General features: G+C 39.8%; 1 protein-coding gene across 3 annotated transcripts in view; it reads right to left on the reverse strand.

Annotated features, from left to right (window-relative positions):
- HECW2 (HECT, C2 and WW domain containing E3 ubiquitin protein ligase 2) overlaps positions 1-23,468 on the reverse strand; it is a 433,603-nt gene that overhangs the window by 161,371 nt on the left and 248,764 nt on the right. For 2 of the 3 annotated variants that reach the window (XM_055572982.1, XM_055572984.1), the window contains one exon: positions 1,879-1,986. In XM_055572982.1, coding sequence (XP_055428957.1) covers positions 1,879-1,986 — 108 coding nt within the window. Of the gene's footprint in view, positions 1-1,878; positions 1,987-20,403; positions 20,754-23,468 lie in introns of those variants that run through there. The other variant, XM_055572985.1, reaches the window with a different exon arrangement.

Raw genomic sequence — 23,468 nt, forward strand, 5'->3', positions numbered from 1 at the left:
TCTTAAACCCAGGGATCTTTTCAAAGGAGGAATCACATTGAAAGTAAACCCAGCTACTTCCCATTCCATTTTTTACCAGATTCTTTTATCACTTACGCTTCTCATTACTTAGAGACAGCAGCTGGACTACTGTCAGAAAGTAAAGATGAGAAATAAGGCAAAAACAAATCGCCCATAATCTCACCTCCCAGATACAACCGTTGTTCACATTTTGGTGAATCTCCGAGACTTTTTCGTACATGTTGTATTAGCTAGGAGAGGATGAGATGGTTGGACAGCATCACCGATGCAATGGACATGAGTTTGAGTAGGCTCCGGGAGTTGTTGATGGACAGGGAAGCCTGGTGTGCTTCAGTCCATGGAGTTCCAAAGAGTCGGACATGACTGAGCAACTGAACTAATGCTTCATATATCTGCTTCCCACACTCCTCACTTACTGTTACATGATGAACATTTTCTCTTAACAACTACATTACACATAAGGTTTAAAAACAAACCAGAAATTGAACTCTGAAGAAAAAGACACTCCTTATAGGGCACAAGTGGGATTAGAGAAAGCTGTGAAATGCTGACCTACCAGTAAAATGGTCAAACAAATTATCTGATGTCTTTAAAGGCAATTCAAAAATAATAGCTGTTAATATTTTAAAAGACTTTTTATATTACAGAAGTTTTACATGCTTCAAAACAGATATGCTTATAGCAGGTTTCCATTTTTAATCAAACTGACATCCAACTAGTCCATCCTAAAGGAAATCAGTCCTGAATATTCACTGGAAGAACTGATGCTGAAGCTGAAAATCGAATACTTTGGCCACCTGATGTGAATAACTGACTCATTGGAAAAGACCCTGATGCTGGGAAAGATTGAAGGCAGGAGGAGAAGGGGACAACAGAGGATGGGATAGTTGGATGGCATCACTGACTAAATGGACATGAGTTTGAGTAAGTTCTGGGAGTTAGTGATGGACAGGGAAGCCTGCTGCAGTCCATGGGGTCGCAAAGAGTCAGACATAACTGAGCAACTTAACTGAGCTGAGGTACCATTCTTAAGTACCAGTATCTCTGGTACCAGTATATTCTCTCTTTCTTATATTAAATTCCATATAGAAAACTTAATTCTTACTATGGAGTTAAACAGCTCAGAAACATTTTAAAGAGCTCAGTTTTTTCTCTACTGCAAAAAAATAAACTCTGTAAATGTAGAAGTTAACCTGGACAGACCAGTAAATCATTTATATGTATACATGTGCCTATGTGTGTATATACATATATATATATAACTATATAGAAGTACTGCACATAGGATGTGTGTTTATAAATAAATATAACATCAAATCAACTGGGTAATGGTTATTTGCAGCCAATCTCTGATGCCTAGTAAATGACCTCTATGGTAATGTGCCCCAGATTATCTCATCTACACTTGGAAAGACCAAGACCCAAAAGCAAAACTTATTCTTCTATTGGGAAAAATAATAGTGAAGTATCCTAGAGGCAAATAAAATTCTTAAATTAACTGAATCTTGAATTATCCTTTCTGCCCTTTGAAATTAATATAGTATTAATTATAAATGAAGAACAAGGGTATATAAAATGTGTAACAAAATAATCACACAATTTATATGCCATATATTCATCAGATATATGTTATACACACACACATCTAGAGACATACATACAGTTTTTTCAAACCATAGTTACATTCTCTAATGAATATTTCTCAAAAGAATATATTTTACAGTTTGGGGTGACATGGCATATATTTACAAATAATAATCAAAAACTTTTACAATAAAATTCATAAAAGACTTCATAGATTTCTGCATATTTCTGCAATGTTCAAATACAAACTTATGTTAACACTTAGGTACTTACGCTCCATGAAATAGGGCCCAGGCTCAATTCTCCATACAATTTGTCCTTTTTGTGTTCCAGTCACACCCCTGTTTTTAGAATCCCAGAAGTTGGCTGGAGAATTCTCATCTGGAAAAACCAAATAAACACTTTTAAGCTTATAATTATAACTTCTTTGTCTTTCCTTAGCTCAAAGATGTAGTATGAATTCTAAAATAAATGGAAAAAAGTAAAGAGGGAAATATTAATGGACATTATTGTTAATGACAGTTGGTTATTTAAGATGGCAGAGTAGACGGACATGAGCTCATCTTCTCCTACAAGAACTCCAAAATTACAACTCACTGGTGAACAATCGTCAGTAGGAGAATGTTCAATCCCACCAAAAAAATATACCCTACATCCAAGGGCAAAGGAGAAGCCCAAGCAAAATGGTAGGAGGGGTGAAACTGCGTTTAGAATCAAACCCCATACCCGACAGAAATGCTCGGAGAACTTAAACTAAAATCTTGTGCACACCAGGAGACTCCACAGAGACTGAGCCAGACCTGTCTTTGAGTGTTTGAGTGTCTCCTGTGGAGCTATGGGTCAGCAGTGCATTATAGGGAACTGGAATGCAAAAGTAGGAAATCAAGAGATAACTGGAGTAACAGGCAAATCTGGCCTTGAAGTACAGAATGAAGCAGGACAAAGGCTAACAGAGTTTTGCTAAGAGAACGCACTGGCCTTAACACCCTCTTTCAACAACACAAGAGAAGACTCTACACATGGACATTACCAGATGGTCAACACCAAATCATACTGATTATATTTTTTTGCAGGCAAAGATAGAGAAGCTCTATACAGTCAGAGAAAACAAGACCAGGAGCTGACTGTGGCTCAGATCATGAATTCCTTATTGGCAAATTCAAACTTAAATTGAAGAAAGTAGGGAAAACCACTAGACCATTCAGGTATGACCTAAATCAAATCCCCTCCAATTTGACAGTGGACATGATAAACAGATTCAAGGGATTAGATCTGATAACAGACTGCCTGAAGAACTATGGACGGAGGTTCATGACATTGTACAGGAGACAGTGATCAAGACCATCCCCAAGGGAAACAAAAATGCAAAAAGGCAAAATGGTTGTCTGAAGAGGCCTTACAAAGAGCTGAGAAAATAAAAGAAGCTAAAGGCAAAAGAGAAAAGGAAAGATATATCCATGTGAATGCAGAGTTCCAAAGAATAGCAAGGAGAGATAAGAAAGCCTTCCTCAGTGATCAATGCAAAGAAATAGAGGAAAACAACAGAATGGGAAAGACTAGAGATCTCTTCAAGAAAATTAGAGATACCAAGGGAACATTTCATGCAAAGATGGGCACAATAAAGGACAGAAATGGTATGGACCTAACAAAAGCAGAAGATATTAAGAAGAGGTGGCAAGAATACAGAGAAGAACTATACAAAAAAGATCTTCAAGACCCAGAAAATCGCGATGGTGTGATCACTAACCTAGAGTCAGACATCCAGGAATGTGAAGTCAAGTGGGCCTTAGGAAGCATCACTACGAACAAAGCTAGTGGAGGTGATGGAATTCCAGTTGAGCTATTTCAAATCCTAAAAGATGATGCTATGAACATGCCACAGTCAATATGCTAGCTAATCTGGAAAACTCAGCAGTGGCCACAGGACTGGAAAAGGTCAGTTTTCATTCCAATCCCAAAGAAATGCAAGGCCAGAGAATGTTCAAACTACCACACAACTGCACTCATCTCACATGCTAGCAAAGGAATGCTCAAATCCTCCAAGCCAGGCGTCAACAGTACATGAACCTTGAACTTCCAGATATTCAAGCTGGATTTAGAAAAAGCAGAGGAACTAGAGATCAAATTGCCAATATCCGTTGGATCATCAAAAAAGCAAGAGAGTTCCAGAAAAATATCTACCTCTGCTTTATTGACTATGCCAAAGCCTTTGACTGTGTGGATCGCAACAAACTGTGGAAAATTCTTCAAGAGATGGGAATACCAGACCACCTGACCTGCCTCCTGAGAAATCTATACGCAGGTCAAGAAGCAACACTTAGAACTGGACATGGAACAACAGATTGGTTCCAAATCAGGAAAGGAGTATCAAGGCTGTATATTGTCACCCTGCCTATTTAACTTATATGCAGAGTACATCATGTGAAGTGCTGGACTGGATGAAGCACAAGCTGGAATCAAGATTGCCGGGAGGAATATCAATAACCTCAGATATGCAGATGACACCACCCTTACAGCAGAAAGCAAAGAAGAACAAAAGAGCCTCTTGATGGAAGTGAAAGAGGAGAGTGAAAAAGCTGGCTTAAAACTCAACATTCAGAAAACTAAGATGATGGCATCCGGTCTCATCACTTCATGGAAAATATATGGGGAAACAGTGGAAACAGTGTCAGACTTTATTTTTCTGGGCTCCAAAATCACTGCAGATGGTGACTGCAGCCATGAAATTAAAAGACGCTTACTCCTTGGAAGGAAAGTTATGACCAACCTAGACAGTATATTAAAAAGCAGAGACATTACTTTGCCAACAAAGGTCCATCTAGTCAAAGCTATTGTTTTTCCAGTAGTCATGTATGGATGTGAGAGTTGGACTATAAAGAAAGCTGAGCACCAAAGAATTGATGCTTTTGAATTGTGGTGTTGGAGAAGACTCTTGAGAGCCCCTTGGACTGCAAGGAGATCCAATCAGTCAATCCTAAGGAAATCAGTCCTGAATATTCATTGGAAGGACTGATGGTGGAGCTGAAACTCCAATACTCTGGACAACTGATGCAAAGAACTGACTCATGGAAAAGTCCCTAATGCTGGACAAGATTGAAAGCAGGAGGAAAAGCAGATGACAAAGGATGAGATGTTTCAATGGCATCACCGAGTCGATGGACATGAGTTTGAATGAGCTCCAGGAGTTGGTGATGGCAGGGAAGCCTTACGTGCTGCAGTCCATGGGGTCACAAAGAGTCAGACACGACTGAGTGACTGAACTGAACTGATTCATAATGATTTACTTAATGACTTGAATTTACAAGGGAGAACTAGGGAGAAGAGTGGGCAGGTGGAAAGTAAAGGGCATGTCTGGGCTAAAGTGCCAAAAGACAAAACTGCAAAGAACAAAGAGTATGATTGTTCATCAACCAGCAATGAGATGACACACAAAAAGAGATTGGGTGAGCTCCTGTCTATAAAATCCTTTATTAAAAAAAAAAGATGAATAGCTAAGCTGATAGACTATAAGAGAATCAAGATGGGGTTAAGAGAGGGGATATTAAGCTAGGAAACTGAGTCAAGACACAGCACAGGTTTGCCATGGATAGTGTTCAGGAAATACCAAGCAAGTCAGCACGTTGGCTGAGATAATTGTTCACAATGGTCAGCAGTGAGTTACCTTGACACAACATAAAAGAAGGAAAGAGGAAGAAGGACAGAAAGGACAGATCCAAAGAATAGGCCTGAAAGCAGCATTGTCTCTAAGTTCTCTGACTTCATGGCACTAAGAAAATGGTCATATTTGTAGGATACACTGGGGTACATGAAAGAGACATTGACCACGTAGGTTGACAATAGGGGTGCTCTGGCTGCCCCAGGCTCTGCCCCACCCTGAAGGCATAAGGGATTCATGTTCTTTAACTTGCTCACATCACACTAGTTTGAAGCTCGGTCCTAAGGTCCTGGAATAGGAAATGAAACTAAGGATGTGACAAAGAGACCATTCAGAGTTTTACAGGTACACAAGTGTGTGCACAGAGACACCGGCTCTTAATGTCAGATGCACCTCATTTTCATCCCCAAACCTCTTTTCTAGGAGGGAAGATTAGGCATACACTGTAACTGAGAGCTGAAATTAAGCAGACAGGGTGAAGTCAGTGATCCACTAAAACAGGAAAGGTAGAAAACAGGTTCAAAGTCCAAGGAAATAGTCCTGAGAATAAAAACCTCAATTCTTAAGAGCATAAAAGAAACAGAAGGTGGTCCACGTGAGGGGTCGGATAATCCAGCTCTGAGGGATTTCTGTCTGTGGTTTCCCTTGCAGCCCACTGGTTTTATGACATTGAGAAGTCAAAGAGGTCTGGGAGGAGTGGTCCTTTCTGCTGTCTGTAATCAACACAGCATAAGTCAAAGGTTCTTTACAGTGAAAGGCCAAGGAGCAGTGTCACCTCCTTTCAGAAAAATAATACGAGGCAATCCACTCCATCCCATCACAGAACTACAACCACACTGATATTTAGAAGGCACTCAAGTATCACCTAAAACTGGATTTGAAAGATGGCATGTGGCTCCTCGGGGCAGATGCTGCTCACTGCCTCTCCCTTGAGCCTCTTCCTTGTCAACTGAACCCCAATTCTGTCCAAGGTAACAATGTGCCCAGTTAAAACTGCTGCTGCTGCTGTTAAGTCGCTTTAGTCATGTCCGACTCTATGCGACCCCATAGACAGCAGCTCACCAGGCTCCTCCATCCATGGGATTCTCCAGGCAAGAACACTGGAGTGGGGTGCCATTGCCTTCTCCGCCCAGTTAAAACAGTTACCCTTAAATGCAGCTAAGGGTGGCATGTGGCCAGTGCATGTGGGTTGAATTCTACTGGGTGGGACTTCTGGGGGAGCTATTATTATTAAGACTGATAAGAGGACATTTAATAATCTTTTTGCTCTCCCCTCCCACCTCCTCTGTCCTTAAATGAGAGCCACAAGCTAAGGATGACAGATAAAGAAGCTAGAAACATCCATGATGATCCTTTGAACCCTGAATGGCCCTCAGACTTCTTGCTACTGAGGCAAAAATAAATTCCTAGTTATTTAAGCCCTGTGGTTGGGTTTCTGTCACTTGTGGCCGAACAAAATTCCTAACAGACACAATTACCATCCTAAAAGTCATTCAGTGATTTAGACCCATGAGGCCTGACTTGAACCAGAATCACTGAGACTGCATCACTTCTCCAGTTTAGACAACAAAGGTAGCTTCTTCTCTAAAACATACTTTAATGGGCAAAGTTGCTTGCATAGGAACAGAGACTCTCATGTTTTCACAAAAAGATGTATTGTACTAGCTGTTGGTCACATGGAAGGCTTCAGGAAGCTGGACCCTGAGGGGAGCAGAACACAGGCACAGGGAGTAGAAGGTGTCCGTCCAACTGTTCAAAATGCTAGACAGCTATGCACATGAGAAATTTTCTGAAAATACTGCTGTGTCAGTTTCCTCTTGAGGCCTCAGGAAAGACAGGCAACAACAAATCTCATTTTAAGATCACAATGATAAAATGCAACTTCCACAAAATTATACTTCTTAAAGTGTGACCTCACTGTAAGAGGGTTGGCACTTCTACTATTACTAAACTTTTTCTCCCAAGGCATCAGTTAAGCCAAACCAAGTACACACTTCTGACATATCAACCCTAGGGAGATGGAGCACTGAAGAGCAGAAACAGAGGGGAGGGTGGGGGTAATGAGATGAGAATTATCGTAAGAGGACTTATCCCCACACAGAAGTGATTCCTGGGGCTTGACACAACCCTTTACATGTTCCCTGGAGGAGAATCGTGTCAGAGAACCAGTGCCAGCATCTCCTGTTCCAAGAGCCACTAGTAACTTTTTCTTTGCCTATTATATTCACTTCGAGGTAGAAATACTGCATTGCATGAATATCCTCCCTTGGTCTCAGAATTCAGAAATAAGGGAGAATGAGTTATGGGTGCTTCCTCCTCAGACCCTTAACCAAGAAAGAGACCTAGAGTAAGGTGTTCAAATCACCTACCAGCTCATGGGGTTAGCATAAACCATATATCTCTGACTTTAGCTCCTATCGTTGGTTTACAGGCAATGTGGACAACTCCATTTGGTTAAATTTATGATATTTAAAGAAACAAAGGCAGTTCTCTGGAAGCAAAATGTTGAAAAGGTACCGTGATCATTCAGACTCATAAGGAACTCAAACGTCCCATATATGATGAGAAATGAATCAGAATTAGGATGAAAAGGCCCAGAGCAGATGCCTGATGGGTCTGCTCTTTTCTTTTAAGCCCCAAGTCACAAGGAGAAACAATCCTGTAAACCTTCATGGGGAAGGTCTTATTCCCACCATGCAGAGTGTCTGTCACGTAGAACTTACCCAAGTTGGTTAGTATTCTGGCTATTCTACATGGAAATTTTTCTCTGATGAGATTATATTTCTGATAATTCATCATCCCTGACAGATAGTAGCACTCTTGACATTGAGTGACAGTTACTCTTAACTGAAGATATAAAATTCCTAGAAATAAACCAGTGTAGGGTCACAGAATAGGGTCACAGTATTTTACAGTTGTGTTCACAACCTCCACGGCTCCAGCTCCCACTGCCATGAGACAGCAGAGCTCTGGCCTGCCTTGGTGGCACCATTCTAAAAACTAAATAGAATGACTCATCCTTTGTCTTTGTTTCAAGAACACTGATTTTAATTTGTCCTTCAGATTAAAACTTTTTAAAGTAGGTAAACACCTTCAATTAGGCTGCAATCCGTTCTCACCTAGCCAAAGAACACCTTCTTACTGACTGTGGTTCTCTGCTCAGATCTGCTTTTCATGGATATTTGAGGACAGAATATTTTTTCTCAGATTGTGTAACTTGTTTTTCTTTACCCTCATTTAACATCTATTTTAGGCAATTCAATCTTTCTTAAACGCCCCTACTCCAAAGAAGAAAAATAATTGAGTATAAAATACTATACCAAAGAAAGGGTTCTAAATTCCCTAGATGTTATCATATAGATACAATATATGCATCTATTTCTTCCATTAATTCAACAAAGATTCTGAGAGATCAAATAAATGTCATTGCTCTTTAAACTCAATTATCAATTGTTCTGTTTATACTTGGCCACTTCCCTTCCCCATTTCTCTTAAGAACTGTGTAGATCTGTCCTCATATCCTCTAATTTCTACCCTATGACTTAGAGCAAGGTACCGTGCATTCTACAACATCCAGATCATGGACGATATGAGGCCCCATCTCCCTGGTTTCTCCATCTCCCTACTGTCATCTTTTCTGTACACATATCTATTTCTTGCCTTCTTGCTCAGAGTTCTAGGCAATAATGGTGGTGCCCTTGACTCAAACACTTCTATCAGCACCTTCTCTCACCTTGATCATTAGATTCTTCCTCCCAACCTAAAACACATCAGCCTCCGTGAGGTATATTTTCCTGCTTTTGCTCCTTGCCCCTTTTCTCATTCACATTCTTATTTTCCTTCCTACCAAGATTAAAGTGTCTGTTACAGTTACAATGGAGTTTATATTCTCAGAGTGTATATTCTAGATATTTAGGTAACTTTCTAGCTGGAATATAATCATAAAAACATTGGAGATGTTTAATGCATGTACCTAAATATTCTTCTCTAAATGGTTTGGCAGAGTTTATATAAAGCTTGTCCACTCATGTCTCTTACATATTCTTTGTTCTCTTATAAATCTAGTTGGCAGTACATTTTCTCTAAATATAAAGGCATAGCACACACCCCAAAAGCCCTAAAATCCTTCTAATAAAATTTTCATACCTATTTGTTAATATTGTGGGATCATAATCAAGAAAATTCTTAAAAATCTTTACTCTTGCCTTATTTTAGCAATCCATGATATTTTCCCAACTGATTTCATTTACTGTTTTTTAAAATTACAGTTAGCCCTTCAAAAAAGGCAGAGGAACCAGAGATCAAACTGCCAACATCCAATGGATAATCAAAAAAGTAACAGAGTTCCAGAAAAACATCTACTTCTGCTTTATCGACTATCCCAAAACCTTTGAATGTGTGGATCATAATAAACTGTAGGAAATTCTGAAAGAGATGGGGATACCAGACCACCTAACCTGCCTCTTGAGAAACCTGTATGCAGGTCAGGAAGCAACAGTTAGAACTGGACATGGAACGACAGACTGGTTCCAAACAGGAAAAGAAGTATGTCAAGGCTGTATATTGTCACCCTGCTTATTTAACTTATATGCAGAGTACATCATGAGAAATGCTGGGCTGGAAGAAGCACAAGCTGGAGTGAAGTTTGCTGGGAGAAATATCCATAACCTCAGATATGCAGAGGACACCACCCTTTTGGCAGAAAGTGAAGAACTAAAGAGTCTCTTGATGAAGGTGAAAGAAGAGAGTGAACAAGTTGCCTTAAAGTTCAACATTCAGAAAACTAAGATCATGGCATCCGGTCCCATCACTTCATGGCAAATAGATGGGAAAACAGTGGAAACAGTGTCAGAATTTATTTTTCTGGGCTCCAAAATCACTGCAGAAGGTGATTGCAGCCATGAAATTAAAAGACGCTTGCTCCTTGGAAGGAAAGTTATGACCAACCTAGACAGCATGTTAAAAAGCAGAGACATTACTTAGCCAACAAAGGTCCGTCTAGTCAAGGCTATGGTTGTTTCAGTGGTCATGTATGGATGTGAGAGTTGGACTATAAAGAAAGCTGAGTGCCAAAGAATTGAAGCTTTTGAACTGTGGTGTTGGAGAAGACTCTTGAGAGTCCCTTGGACTGCAAAGAGATCCAACCAGTCCATCCTAAAGGAAATCAGTCCTGAATATTCATTGGAAGGATTGATGCTGAAGCTGAAACTCCAATACTTTGGCCACCTCATGCGAAGAGCTGACTTATTTGAAAAGACCCCGATGCTGGGAAAGATTGAGGGCAGGAGGAGAAGGGGACAACAGAGGATGAGATGGTTGGATGGCATCACCAACTCAATGGACATGGGTTTGAGTGAACTCCGGAAGTTGGTGATGGACAGGGAGGCCTGGCGTGCTGCGGTTCATGGGGTCGCAAAGAGTTGGACACGACTGAGCGACTAAACTGGAACTTCAACAAAAGCAGGGATTAGGTAAACTGCCCCTCTCTGTAGTCAAAAATCAACCTATAGTCAGCCCTCTGCATATTCAATGGGTTCCTCCTTATCCACAGGTAGTTTCACATCCACAATTTCAACCAACCATGGATCGTGTGGAACTACAGTATTTATACTGAAAAAAATCGAGTATTAGTAGACCTGAGTAATTTAAACCCATGTTGTTCAAAGATCAGCTGTACTCTTTAGGGTTACTCCAGTTAATTTTGTTTTTAATACTAGAACTACTTATGTTAAGTCTGCTTCTCCAAGGGAAAAACAAAGTATTTGGACCCAGGAATAAAGGAGCAGGCGTACAAGATTACACTACAAAAAACTAACTCTCTTTTTTACTAATTATAGAGTACAGTAGCTCAGAGAACTTTCTCAGATTTGGTCAGTTAGATGAGAAACAGTCTCTTTCCCTTAATGAAAACCACATGGTTTTACCTTGTCTTAAACAAAATCTCAATATAAATTGATTTACCAATATCTCCTACACATTTGCTTCCCAAGTGGCTCAGTGGTAAAGAATCCACCTGCCTATGCAGGAGCCACAGGAGACATGGGTTCAATCCCTGGGTTGCGAAGATCCCCAGAGGAGGAAATGGTAACCCACTCCAGTATTCTTGCCTGGAAAACGCCATGGACAGAGGAGTCTGGCAGGCTACAGTCCATGGGGTTGCCAGAGTTGGACATGACTGAGCACGCCTGCACCTTCCCCTTTAGCTAACTGATCCTCCAGGGCAAGGATTGCTTAACTCCATGGCTCACAATGAATACCCTGGGATTCTCCAAAACACAGATTTCTAGTTAGTAGGTTTGAGTCAGGATGCAGGAATCTGAATTTTAGCAAACACCTCATTCAGTTGATTCTGATACAGTACTACAAAAATACCTCATGTGGAAAAAAACTTGTTCCATGGTAATCTCCAGGGAAACTGAGCAATCATATCTGCCATGCACATCTCATTAATCATTTCCCTCTCATTTGTCAGTTTGTTCCTTCCTCCTTTCTTTCCTTCCTTCCCTTGAATGGTTTTTATTGACCGACTACTATGAAAGCCAACACCCCATCTCCTGCCATAACGAGATGGCAGCATAGAAGAAAAAGACTGGCATGTCAGGTACAACGCAATACTAAAACTGCTAGGATAGAGGCGTGCATACTTTATAAAGTTATTAAAGGAGAACCAAAGAGGAATAATCAGCATTCCCTGTGACTGTGTATAATGAATACGGTGCTGGTCTCTCAAGTTTGAAAAGTCTTTTGGAGATGAACATGGAGCTATACTTTCGGAGATCTACACATTTAAGCCAGTCATTAAGGTATTTCAATCCATTTCTCCTTTTCTTCCTTGGAAAGGAAGGTTAATTATGTTAACTTAATATATGATTGTAAAGATTAATTTTAAAAAATAAATTCTTTTAAAATGCCACTGAGACCTAAAATAACATAAGCATAAAGTCTTTCATGCACCAAACTCTTCCTTCCCCATAATATTTCACAAAGAGAGATCAGTGTGAAGGTAATCTTTTAAAGATTAATTTTTTCTGTATGATTTTTGGATTCCAGAAAATGTCCTATGAATAGGTTTTGAAGATAATAAAAATATATATAGGTGATATGACCAGACATATCAAACATATCCAAATATAATTTGGATTTGAAAATGTTTCTATGTCTATATTAGTATTTCTAAAACCTCCATACAGTACTGGAGATAAAACAGGAACAAAAAAAGTATTCAAAGTCCTCACACTTCTATCAGCCAATCTAGGGGAATTGAAAAAAAGATGAGAAATTTTGTGAGAAAGATGCCATGTGACAGACTGTTCCAGAGATGAAAAATGATGCTTACAAATTTTCTTTTGCTCCAAAGCAATCGCTCCCTATATTTTCTCATAAAATGTCATAAACATCTAAATTGATATAAAATTACTGTGGGATACAAATTGAATATCCCTACATCCTGAGATAAGATCATAAAGGAGCCTCAATTTATTCTAGCTACACTCAGAAATTAGATGCCTTGTCTAGGATTTGGGATTTAGAAAGCAATCCTAAACTATTAATATAATTTGAAACAAAATGATCATTCTAGACCTAGGCAAAAACACACCTTCACAGGGGCTGTGTGACTGTTAAAACTCTGCAAATTTACCTGAAAGTGCTAGGCAAGTTATGTGAGAGGAAAACTCTGATAATGACTGAGATTTGAACTAAGCTGCAGGGAAGCGGTGACTCTTTACCACTGATTGTACCAAAGAGAGCACCAATCTTATTAAGTGCTATGAGAATTCCCTAACAAACTGCCTCATGAATTGGCACACTTTACATTTGTTTTTAACCCGATGTCCCTAGATTCCCAATTCTGTACACTAACACCCTCTCTGAGTAGGGAAAAAATAAAAAAGAGTGTGTATATTAGACATATTTAGAGATCGCAATGATGACACCATGTTATCAAATGAGAATGTCCAACCTGGTGACTATGGCTTTGGAACCACTTGAATGGCATTTTTCTTAGAGAGACCAGAAAGTTTTGCTGATTATAACGTGCTGGAGAATAGAGAAAAAGACAGTAGCACATTACAGGACAGAAAAAGCAACAGGGGCTGAGAAGATTCGCTTGCAAGAGGGAAAGGTCTGCCCTTGGGAATGTTTGCACTGAAGTCGGTGTCTCACTGCCTGCAAGGGAACAAGGGAGCATTTGGCATGGGGATGGGGGAGTGGAGTGGGGTGCATATACTGATTCAATGTCATACACACCCACAGTATGAGAGAGGTTGTGTTACTGTTGTCTCTACAGGAGGCCTCACCAGGAGTGGTAGAGCTCAATCCAAATTATATGTTTCAGTAGATCCATGCTGGGTGACATAATTTATAACCAAGTCCTAAACCATACCCCTGAGGTCTCCTCAACATTCAGACCTCCATACATGCTGGGCAGAGGCTGGAGGCCCTGCTAAGCAACTTCCTATATAAAATACCTGATCCTAAACTAGTCAGTTAAACCCTCACTTTGACAAGGAAGGAGTGAGGGAACCACCAACAGATCAGTGAGAAGAAATACTTGGACTCATTTCAGTAAATACCTCCCAAGAGTTTCAGTCAGAGAGGGTTTATAGAAGCATTCATTTTAAACACAGGCATCCCAGGTGGTGCAGTGGTTAAAGACTCGCCTGCCAATGCAGGACACACAGGAGACACAGGTTCAATCCCTGGGTGAGGAAGATCCCCTGGAGAAGGAAACGGCAACCCACTCCAGTATTCTTGCCTGGAGAATCCCATGGACAGGAGAGCCTGGCAGGCTACAGTCCATGGGATCACAAAGAGTCAGACACACATGCCTGCATAATGTTTACATGTAAAAAATGGATCCCTATTTCTTTCAGAGTAAAATTCAAAGTCTTTACAGAGGTGAACAGTGTCCTACAGGACTTGGCAGCCCCGGTCTCCACCCCTCAAAAAATTACAGCTCTGAGTTCATCTTTCCCTACTCTGCCCCTGTACCCACTCTATCCACTCCAGCCACAATGGACTCCCTGATAGTGAAGGGGATCCAAGTACACCATGCCAAAATAATGTCACTGAGCTGAAAGTAACTAGTTTTCTGCTCTCCTCTTTAAATCTAAAAGCAAGACCCAAATTTTCATCTCTAAAGTCTTCCTCTTCCATACTAGAAAGAGTAAAATGACTCAATCACTACTCACCAAAGGAGAAGGAACTAGCTTCAGTCTGCATAACAAACCTTCCTAAAAACCCTTATCCTCCAGTAGTTCCCCCCATATATTTACCTTCCCACAATTTACCACTCCTAGAAGCCAACTCCTACTCCCTTTGTCTAGTTACGTCTCCACAATTTATTGCCCTTTGTTAAAGTAGCATATAAGCCCAAGTTTAATCACTCTTTCTGGTCTTCATGTACAAGAAGGCTTTGTGTAAGTAGAAATAAAAATTTTAACAGTTATTAAAATTTGCGTATCCTTTTTCCTCTTAATCTGTCTTCTGTCAGTCTAATTTGCCGGCCTGGTAGCCATACCTAAGAGAATAGAGGAATGTTTTTTTTCCTCCTCTGCAATATCCTCAAAGTTCTGTTCAGGATTCTGCCTCAGGATCTATTTGTCTGAAACTTTCCCCCCATATATCCATATGGATCAGTCCTCTCCTTAAATCATTTTTATTTTTTGCTTGCACATAACAATCTCAATGAAATCTACCCTAACTGCCTCTAGCATTCCTGGAGTATCTTACCCTACTCAATTTCCTTTCCAAAACCCTATCACTATCTAACACTCTATATAATCTATATATTTGTATACTGTCTTTCTCTCCAAGAGGTCAAGAACTTTTGTCTATTCTGTTCACTGATGTATATTAAGTAACTGGAACAATATCTGGCACATAGTAGGTGCTCATATTTAGTTGAGTAAGAGATGTCTTCATATATTCTTTTCATTATGATGCTATAGCATTAAGTGAATATCAGTATTATACTGTTAAAATATACAAAGGAGGAAAAAAATTCTCACCAAGGAATGCATAAAACCTTTTTTAAAGAGATCTATGTCTTTTTCAAAATAGAGAAAACCAAGGACGATATTGCTTAGTTCTATTACACTAACTTAACAAGATCAATTTACTTAAACTCTCAATCTTTATAACAATAATTTTGTATTAATTCAATCACAGTGATACGCCTAGTTGACATTCAACTCTGTTTATATCTTACAGGCTGTCACACCAATGCACAAAAAGATGAATTCACTTTCCTCAGAACACATGATCAATTTCTCACAAAGGTCTTTGAAACGTATTAAACAAGATTTTTTCCTGATGAAGACTTTCAGAGCATTTCTAAATTAAGATTTATCTTTTTCCTCAGCTGAATATTTTCCTATAGGAAACTCAAATTCCTTGATAATACATCAAATGGAAAAATCACTAAAAGTTTACTTACAACAAATACTCTATTTTATTTGGCTATTATAAAAATTTATAATAAATATTATTGTGAAAAAAGAATATGCAATTTGTAATAGTTTTAGTCAATTTCATGTTAGAAATATAAGCAGGAATTAGGCACTCTGTAAAATTTGAGACTTAAAGATGAAGTATACACTGCTGTCAGTACATAATTTTCCCCAACAGTTTGCATGGCTATATTTCCTCCAGAAATTATACTTTTACAATGAGAATGTAAGCCTAAACTCCTTTAAAGGGTCAAGCATGGTCAGCATATGGTATCTTGGTAAACACCTTGGCACAAGATCCACTTTAGGAATATTATGTAACAATGACACTGAAATACCACAATTCCCTTCCTGGTACCAAAGCTTACAGGTTAAAACAAAACTTCCTATTATTAAAGAACTTTCATGAGAAACAGTAGGTAAATGATATTTTTCCAAAGGTCCATAATTTGAGGCAAAACTATGACAGGCTAACAAAAGTTAGAAGGGAGACTTTAAGGCCTAAAAACAGAAAGAAAACAATTACAGAAGTGATGGTGGAAATGAAATTCAAAATTAATTCAACACATATTTACTGAAAGAAAGCTGAGCACCAAAGAATTGATGCTTTTGAACTGTGGCGTGGGAGAAGACTCTTGACAGTCCCTTGGACTGCAAGGAGATCCAACCAGTCCATCCTAAAGGAGATCAGTCCTGGGTGTTCACTGGAGGGACTGATGTTGAAGCTGAAACTCCAATACTTTGGCCAACTGGTCCGGAGAGCTGACTCATTTGAAAGTACCCTGATGCTGGGAAAGATTGAGGGCCAGAGGAGAAGGGGACAACAGAGGATGAGATGGTTGGATGGCATCACCAACTCAATGGACATGGGTTTGGGTGGACTCCGGGAGTTGGTGATGGACAGGGAGGCTTGGCGTGCTGCGGTTCATGGGGTCGCAAAGAGCTGGACTTGACTGAGCTACTGAACCGAACTGAACTGATATTTACTGAGCAAACCCTCTCTGGCAGGCCGTATTCTAAGTGACAGGGATTTGAGGGGGAATAGGAGAGTCAAAGTCCCTGTCCTTGTGGAAACTTTGGTCCAGTGGGGAAAGCGATGAATAATCAAACACAAAATAATGTGCATGCTAGGTAGTATAGTAGATATAATGTAAAGTCAGGTGGTGGTAACATGACTTAAAGAAATACAGCCAGGGAGCAGGAGGGGAGTGAGGTTGGTGGAAGAATACTATTTTCCATTGGCTGTTGAGGGAAACATTTGAACAGGGCCATGAATGAAGTGAGAATGTTTTCAACTGGGAGATTTGCAACAAAGGAAAATCCAAGCACCCTGAAACAGGATAAGCCCTCCATGTTCCCAGGAACAATAAAGTGAAGCAGAGTGAATGATGAGGCAGAGAGTAGGAGAAGATGAGCTGGGAGAGTTGGGCAGGGCCAGCTTGCAGACATGGACAGTAATAAACACTAGAGAGCTGACCTTGCACTGGGCACTGTTCTGCTGTGTTGCCTTATTAACTCATTACAACCTCTAACAATCCTTTGAGGTATCATTATGAGATTTTTAATAATAGGGAAACTAAGACACAAAGAAGTCAAGAAATGCACTACAAATCCCAAAACTAGTACATGCAGCGTGAACCCAGGCTGTCTTGCTCCAGAAGCCACATTTCTCAATGCTATGCCAGACCATCGATCTAGACCACAGTGAAGAGTCTGGATTTCACTTGGAGGATAATGGAATCACTGGAGAATTCAAAGCAGGAAAGGGACATGATCTGCATCTAATAAAAAAAAATCCTCTGGCTGCAGTGTACAGAGTACATTGTACAAGGATAGAGAGGATGGTGCACCATGATGTTTTAGGCCCAGGCCCAGCACAAGCCTTGGAGCCATAACCTAAACATGACCTTCCTCCCATCGCCATCTTTCCTGTGCAGACAGAGCCACCGAAGCTATAAATATCCACCCTTAGAGTACAAGGCTCTGAACCAATTCCAGGCTCTTCAATCCAGTGACCCTGGGAGGTGACTCATCTGCCTCTAAACTCTCTCCAAGCCCAACCATCACCCTCACTAAGTCCACCATTCTCCTCCTTTCCCCTTCTTTATTCAAACAACTCCTGAAAATCCAACTATCCCCACATTCAACCTTAATCAGCCAATACAGAAAGTTCTGATTCTCCATCACTTAGTAATTCAACAAAATCCTTAATGCAGCATATTTAATATGTCACTAGCAGTTAGTCCACAAGGACCCTCTATTCACCAACAGAAGTATGTTTTTTTGTTTTTAGGTACATACCATTTATTACAGGTGCAATGAAAGTCCTATATTGCGTGATAATCATGTTACCAGGCTGCGGCTGCTAGGTGATGCTAAGATCCTAGAACTTCATAAAATAGCAGACCTAAGTTTAAAGTCCATTTTTCCCATTTACTGTATGACCTTGGGCAAGTCTTAAAACTGCAAATACTCCATTTCTTTCTTCCATAAAATGATATTAGCACTCCTAGCTCAGAACTCTGTAGGGAGGACATATGTATAGAATGTGAAACTGGTACATACTAGGAGCCACATGGCTAGGTTTCTAAATCTATTTCATCCTTTTTAAAAAGAGCTATGTCTTTAATACTCATAAAGCACAATTTCCCAACTTTATTTCGTTTTAACTTTTTAAATGTATTTCCTTTAAAGAAACTATCTTATTCTGATTTTTCAAAAATACAATTAAAGCAAAAAAGCATACTTATTTATATGTTTTCAGAAATTTTTCTTTCTTAGGCAAAGGATGCCAAATAATCAGGCAGCAAAAGTACAGTGATATTAATAGCACATTATGCCACGAACTATGCCATGTAGCACATTCTCCCACATAGAGTATCTGCCTAGTTCTTGGAGAGAGGGTCAATCAAAGCTGAAAGCTCTTTCAATGAGCTTTAAGCCTGGCTTTAAAAAAAGTCAGGTAGGGACTTCCCTGGTGGTCTAGTGGCTAAGACTCTGTACTCTCAATGCAAGGGGTCCATGTTTGGTCTCTGATCAGGGAACTAGCTCCCACAGGCTACACCTAAAAGACCCAGCACAGGCAATTAAGTATTAAAAAAAGGAAAGAAAGAAAGAAACGGGCAGAGGCACCCTCATCTCTATACACAGTAAATCCAAGACTGAATACAGTTTCAACTTAGGAATCTCTGTCACCCACTGTGTGCCTAAAAAGTCACCAGAAATCGCACTGTTTTGACTACATATCCTCCTTTTCTTTCCTCTGATTATTTTGTATGAATACACTAAGCTCTCACTCATAGATAATTCCTTCTAATACTAAAAGAAGTTTAAAAGCAACTTCTAGATCCTCCAGGATGTCTCTTTTACACTGGACATGATAACTGAAGATCCTGGGAAATGTACCATCATAAAATATAATATTTAGTACTAAACCATTCTTTGGTTCAGGGTGAATTACTACTTTGATCTTAAGAAGCTCATTAAAAAGAACTTGTAATAAGGACTGGAAAGTGTAATAGGTAACTTTATTTAAAGAAGGCTATTGCCCTTACTGAAGTGAACCAGATACTTGTCGGAGTTAATCCAAACAAGTTCTGAAAATATAAATTAGGAACACGTGGGAGCAATCTTTCTGGAACAGTTACTGCTACTGATTCTAAAGAATAATTTTGAGGAAGGGGCTACTCCCTTGGGTCCTGCCCCAAAATGGCTTTATCAGAAGATTGATAACCCTCCCAGAAATTAGATTGCTCACCTGAATCTTTACTACATCATCAATTTCCTTTTCATTAAACAGAGCATGTTATTCAATAAGGATGCTCCTGGCATTCTAGTGGATAATTCTTCGTAAGTATCTGTCCAGTACATTATACAAATAGTTAAGAATCCCTGGCTCTCAGGCACTAAATGCTAAGTATGCTATATGCCCATAAAAAATAACATCCCCAACCCCTTTGAGAACCATTTTTGGTACAGAGCCAAAAAAATAAATTTTTTCATTTTAAAAATTAAAATAGAATTGAAATTTTGCCCTACCTTCATCTCAGTTTCTAAACAATTATAGCAGATTCAGAAGGTCTATAGAAAACTTGGCCAGTTTGCCACAGATGCCACAAGAAAATATCTTTTAAAACATGGTTTTATTCTTGAGTTACAATTTTTTTGTAAGATTGTTAAATCATTACTCTCTAGAATGTGAATTCATATGAATAAATACTTTTCCACAAAAATATTACATTACAAATAAATCGGTTTTAACATCTCATTCCCAGAGAAAACAGTTTTTAAATCCATCAAAAACACTATTATTCCAGAGGCAGATGACCTGTCATGAAATCTATTTTGACTCAGTCTAATGCCATTTTCAAAGCATTCTTGTAGGTAGAATCTGTACTTCACATCACAGTAAAATAATTCATCTAAAACCAGTGAAACTCTAGAAATTCACAGTGAGGGGACTGTATAGATGTTTGTAAAAGTTTCACAAAAGCGTTAATCCCAGCACTGATCTCTGATCTAAACGTGATAAATGCACCAGATAATTTGTTAATAACTGTTCCTCACCAAGCTGAGAATGGACAGTATTAAGAATTTTTCAAAGAGAAAGGCAGAGAGAACCGTAAATCCCAAGCAGTTGGACATGGAAATCAGAGAGTGGAATTCATTTCACAGAACTTTCTAATACCTTACCTCAAAAAATTCCAAAGAGTACATCTCTGCTTTCACCAGGGTAGAATCCATCATCTCAAATCAGATTTAGGAAGCAGCAGGAAGAAACATTTCATTTTCCTTAAAACAATGCACCCAGCATGCCCATTGGCAATTTCATTCATAGGAGTGGCCAGAACCAAAGTCTAAGAGGATCTGGAGTCCTAATGTGGTGGGGAGAGAACTGCAGGTCCACTCCTGAAGCTCTTGCTGCTCCTCTTCCCCCGAAGTTCTAGAAATGAAATACCGAGGGGGACTCAGGCAGGCCACTATGGAGACTTTTGTCCAGCTATGAACTGAGAGCTGCCACTGCCTTTCATCAAGACTTATCACTGTTCAGGCATCCAAAGTGAAAAAACAATCATGTACCAGTGTCCCTGAGGCTGAGGCAGCCGTGGCCACGCCCCTGTCAAGCACAGGATGCAATCGCCCCATCCTCCCCTCACTTCCTTCCTCTGCTTTTCCATGGGAGAATTCCAAAGAACGAGTTCTGTGGGTATACACACACACACACACACACACACACTCGCGCACACAGTGGCCTGATGTCAATAAGCTGTTATCACAGAGAGGGGGGGTTTCTGTTTGACTTACTCAGAAAAGAGTGGCCACTACATGGGGAACTCTAATTTACCGTTATCATTAATCAGATACAGCCTTCATTTAAGTTACTGAAATAGGCTCACAGCATCCTAGCCAATCCAGAATGGAGTCTGTGGATTTGTGATTTCAAATTGTAAACAAGCACTAAAACTTTTTCATATATCAAACTGCTTTCACAAAAACCCCTAAATGTGGTTATCAATCCAGAGGTTATTTTCAGACCTTACTTCTAAAGCAAAAATAGATACAGTCACCAATTTAGCTGGTGCTGCTATCTTACTCTAGGAAGCAGTTGTGGTGGGAGACTCTCTAGTCAGATGTGTTGTTCTTCAGTGGAGAAATGGGCTTCATAAAACTGTGCACCCTGGGCTATTGTCGCAACTTTGAAGTACTGGCTGAATTGGGTGAATGCAATCAAAGGCTACAAGACCATCTCTTTCCAGCAAAACTTCCAGGAAAGCAAGATGAGATGCCTCATTTGTCACATGCTTTGCTGTGAAATGGGACAGACTAGATTTAAGCTCCATGCTACATTTGGTAGCTGTAATTTCCTTTCCACTGAGACTTAGTTTGCCATGAAGCCTCAGAACTTTGGACTGTTTCTGGAATAGACTGAGTGACCACAGCAAGCTTGGCATTCCAGAACCGCCATCACCCTGCCCACCCTCTACTGGACATGCAAACCAGTCACATCTTAAGGCAAATCATTGTGGATTTCTGGGTGTGTCCTAGCAAACAACAATAATAGCAAGCAGGTATGGAATGCCTTCTCTGTACCAGGAACCATAGTAAATGCTTTAAAAAATAGTCTCTAATGAATGCTCTAAACCATGCTCTAAAACTGAGGTCAGTGGTGTTATTAGGTCCATTTTACAGATGAGGAAGGGCTTTCCTGGTGGCTCTGATGGTAAAGAATCTGCCTGCAATGCAGGAGACCCAGGTTCAATCTCTGGGTCAGGGAAGACCCCTGGAAAAGGGAATGGCTAACCACTCCAGTATTCCTGCCTGGAGAATTCCATGGACAGAGAAGACTGACGGGCTACGGTCCATGGGGTTGAAAAGATCTGGACATAACTGAAGTGACTAACTCTTTACTTTTCACAGATGAGGAAACAGAGACCCACAGAAAGGAAGTGATAACAGCCAGGATTAAAGTCAGATCTGAATAGACTCAAACCCAAGCTCTTTTACAATACACTGCCTCCCTCAAATAACACTGTGAAAATGCCAGTGTCCTCACTGATTAATAGGTAGCCAACAGGCCCAAGGCAGCCTCAGTCACCATTAGGAGATTAGAAAAAGTAAGCTAGAAAAGATGAATATGTTTCCTATTGTTGGCATGAAAGATGGCTACAGCCTATGAACAAGTCTTCTCAACAATGTCAGCACTTTTGTTTTCATCACAAGTCTGTTTAACCCTTACCTCCACTCACTTTCAGGTCCCTGGACCCACCTGATTCTCCCATCACTCTGGCCCTCTAAGCCATTATTCTTTGCCTTCCCAATATTGTAACATTTGCCAGATATGCCACTTTAGCTGAACTCTAGATTCTGGTCCATCCACGTGTCACCGACATTCATGGGTGACAGGCTATTTTCCTATGTAAAGGAAATCTTCTTCCTCACAGCACAAGACTTTGTCATAATGGAATATAGATCTCCTCAAGTTGATCAAGAAAGAAACTTACAGAGTAGAGCAAGGGAGACAAGATGACTGTTACAGCTTAGCCTTAAGGCCATCACATACACCCTTTCATAGCTAGTACCTCTTCACTCACAGTAATCTACTGTAATAAGAAGATATAACCAAAGGAGAATAGTGTTAGACCTTCAAAGTTACATATGCCACTCTTTCCTGTAAACCACACCTTTGAAGAAAACACCAAAAAAAAAAAAAAATCAACAGAAACAAATAAAATGGTAAAGCACACTAATGTCAATTTTGTATCCATATAATACCTTAGCTTTTTTGCCTGTTATGTTATCATATGGCACCAGGCACTGGGAAACATGTGAACAAGGCAAACACAGCTCCTGCTCTTTCTTGCAGAGCTTCTATTTTAGAAAGAGAGAGAAACATAAAATAACAAACATAAATTCTTTAGTTCTTATTATGATACACACTACTAAGGCAAAAGAGAAAGTAGGTGGTAAGGAAATGGCTGAGCTGGGGACATGACCCAGGTCAGAGAATAAGAGAAAGCTTCCTCAAGGAGTTGGTGTGTGGACTAAATCCTGAAGGATGACTAGGAATGGGGGAGGGGATGGAAGAGGAGAGAGAGCTCTTTCCAGATAGTCAAGAGCTGTGGAGAAGCCGTCAGATGGGAAGCAACATGACCTTTTCTTTTTCTGCAATTTGTTTATTCATTTATTTTCTCCTTTTTTTCCCCCAAGCTTTAAACTTTTTATTTTGTATTGGGGTACAGCCGGTTAATAACGTTGTG

This window comes from Bubalus kerabau, chromosome 3 (assembly GCF_029407905.1).
Source record: "Bubalus kerabau isolate K-KA32 ecotype Philippines breed swamp buffalo chromosome 3, PCC_UOA_SB_1v2, whole genome shotgun sequence".
In the NCBI taxonomy this organism is placed as follows: Eukaryota; Metazoa; Chordata; class Mammalia; order Artiodactyla; family Bovidae; genus Bubalus; species Bubalus kerabau.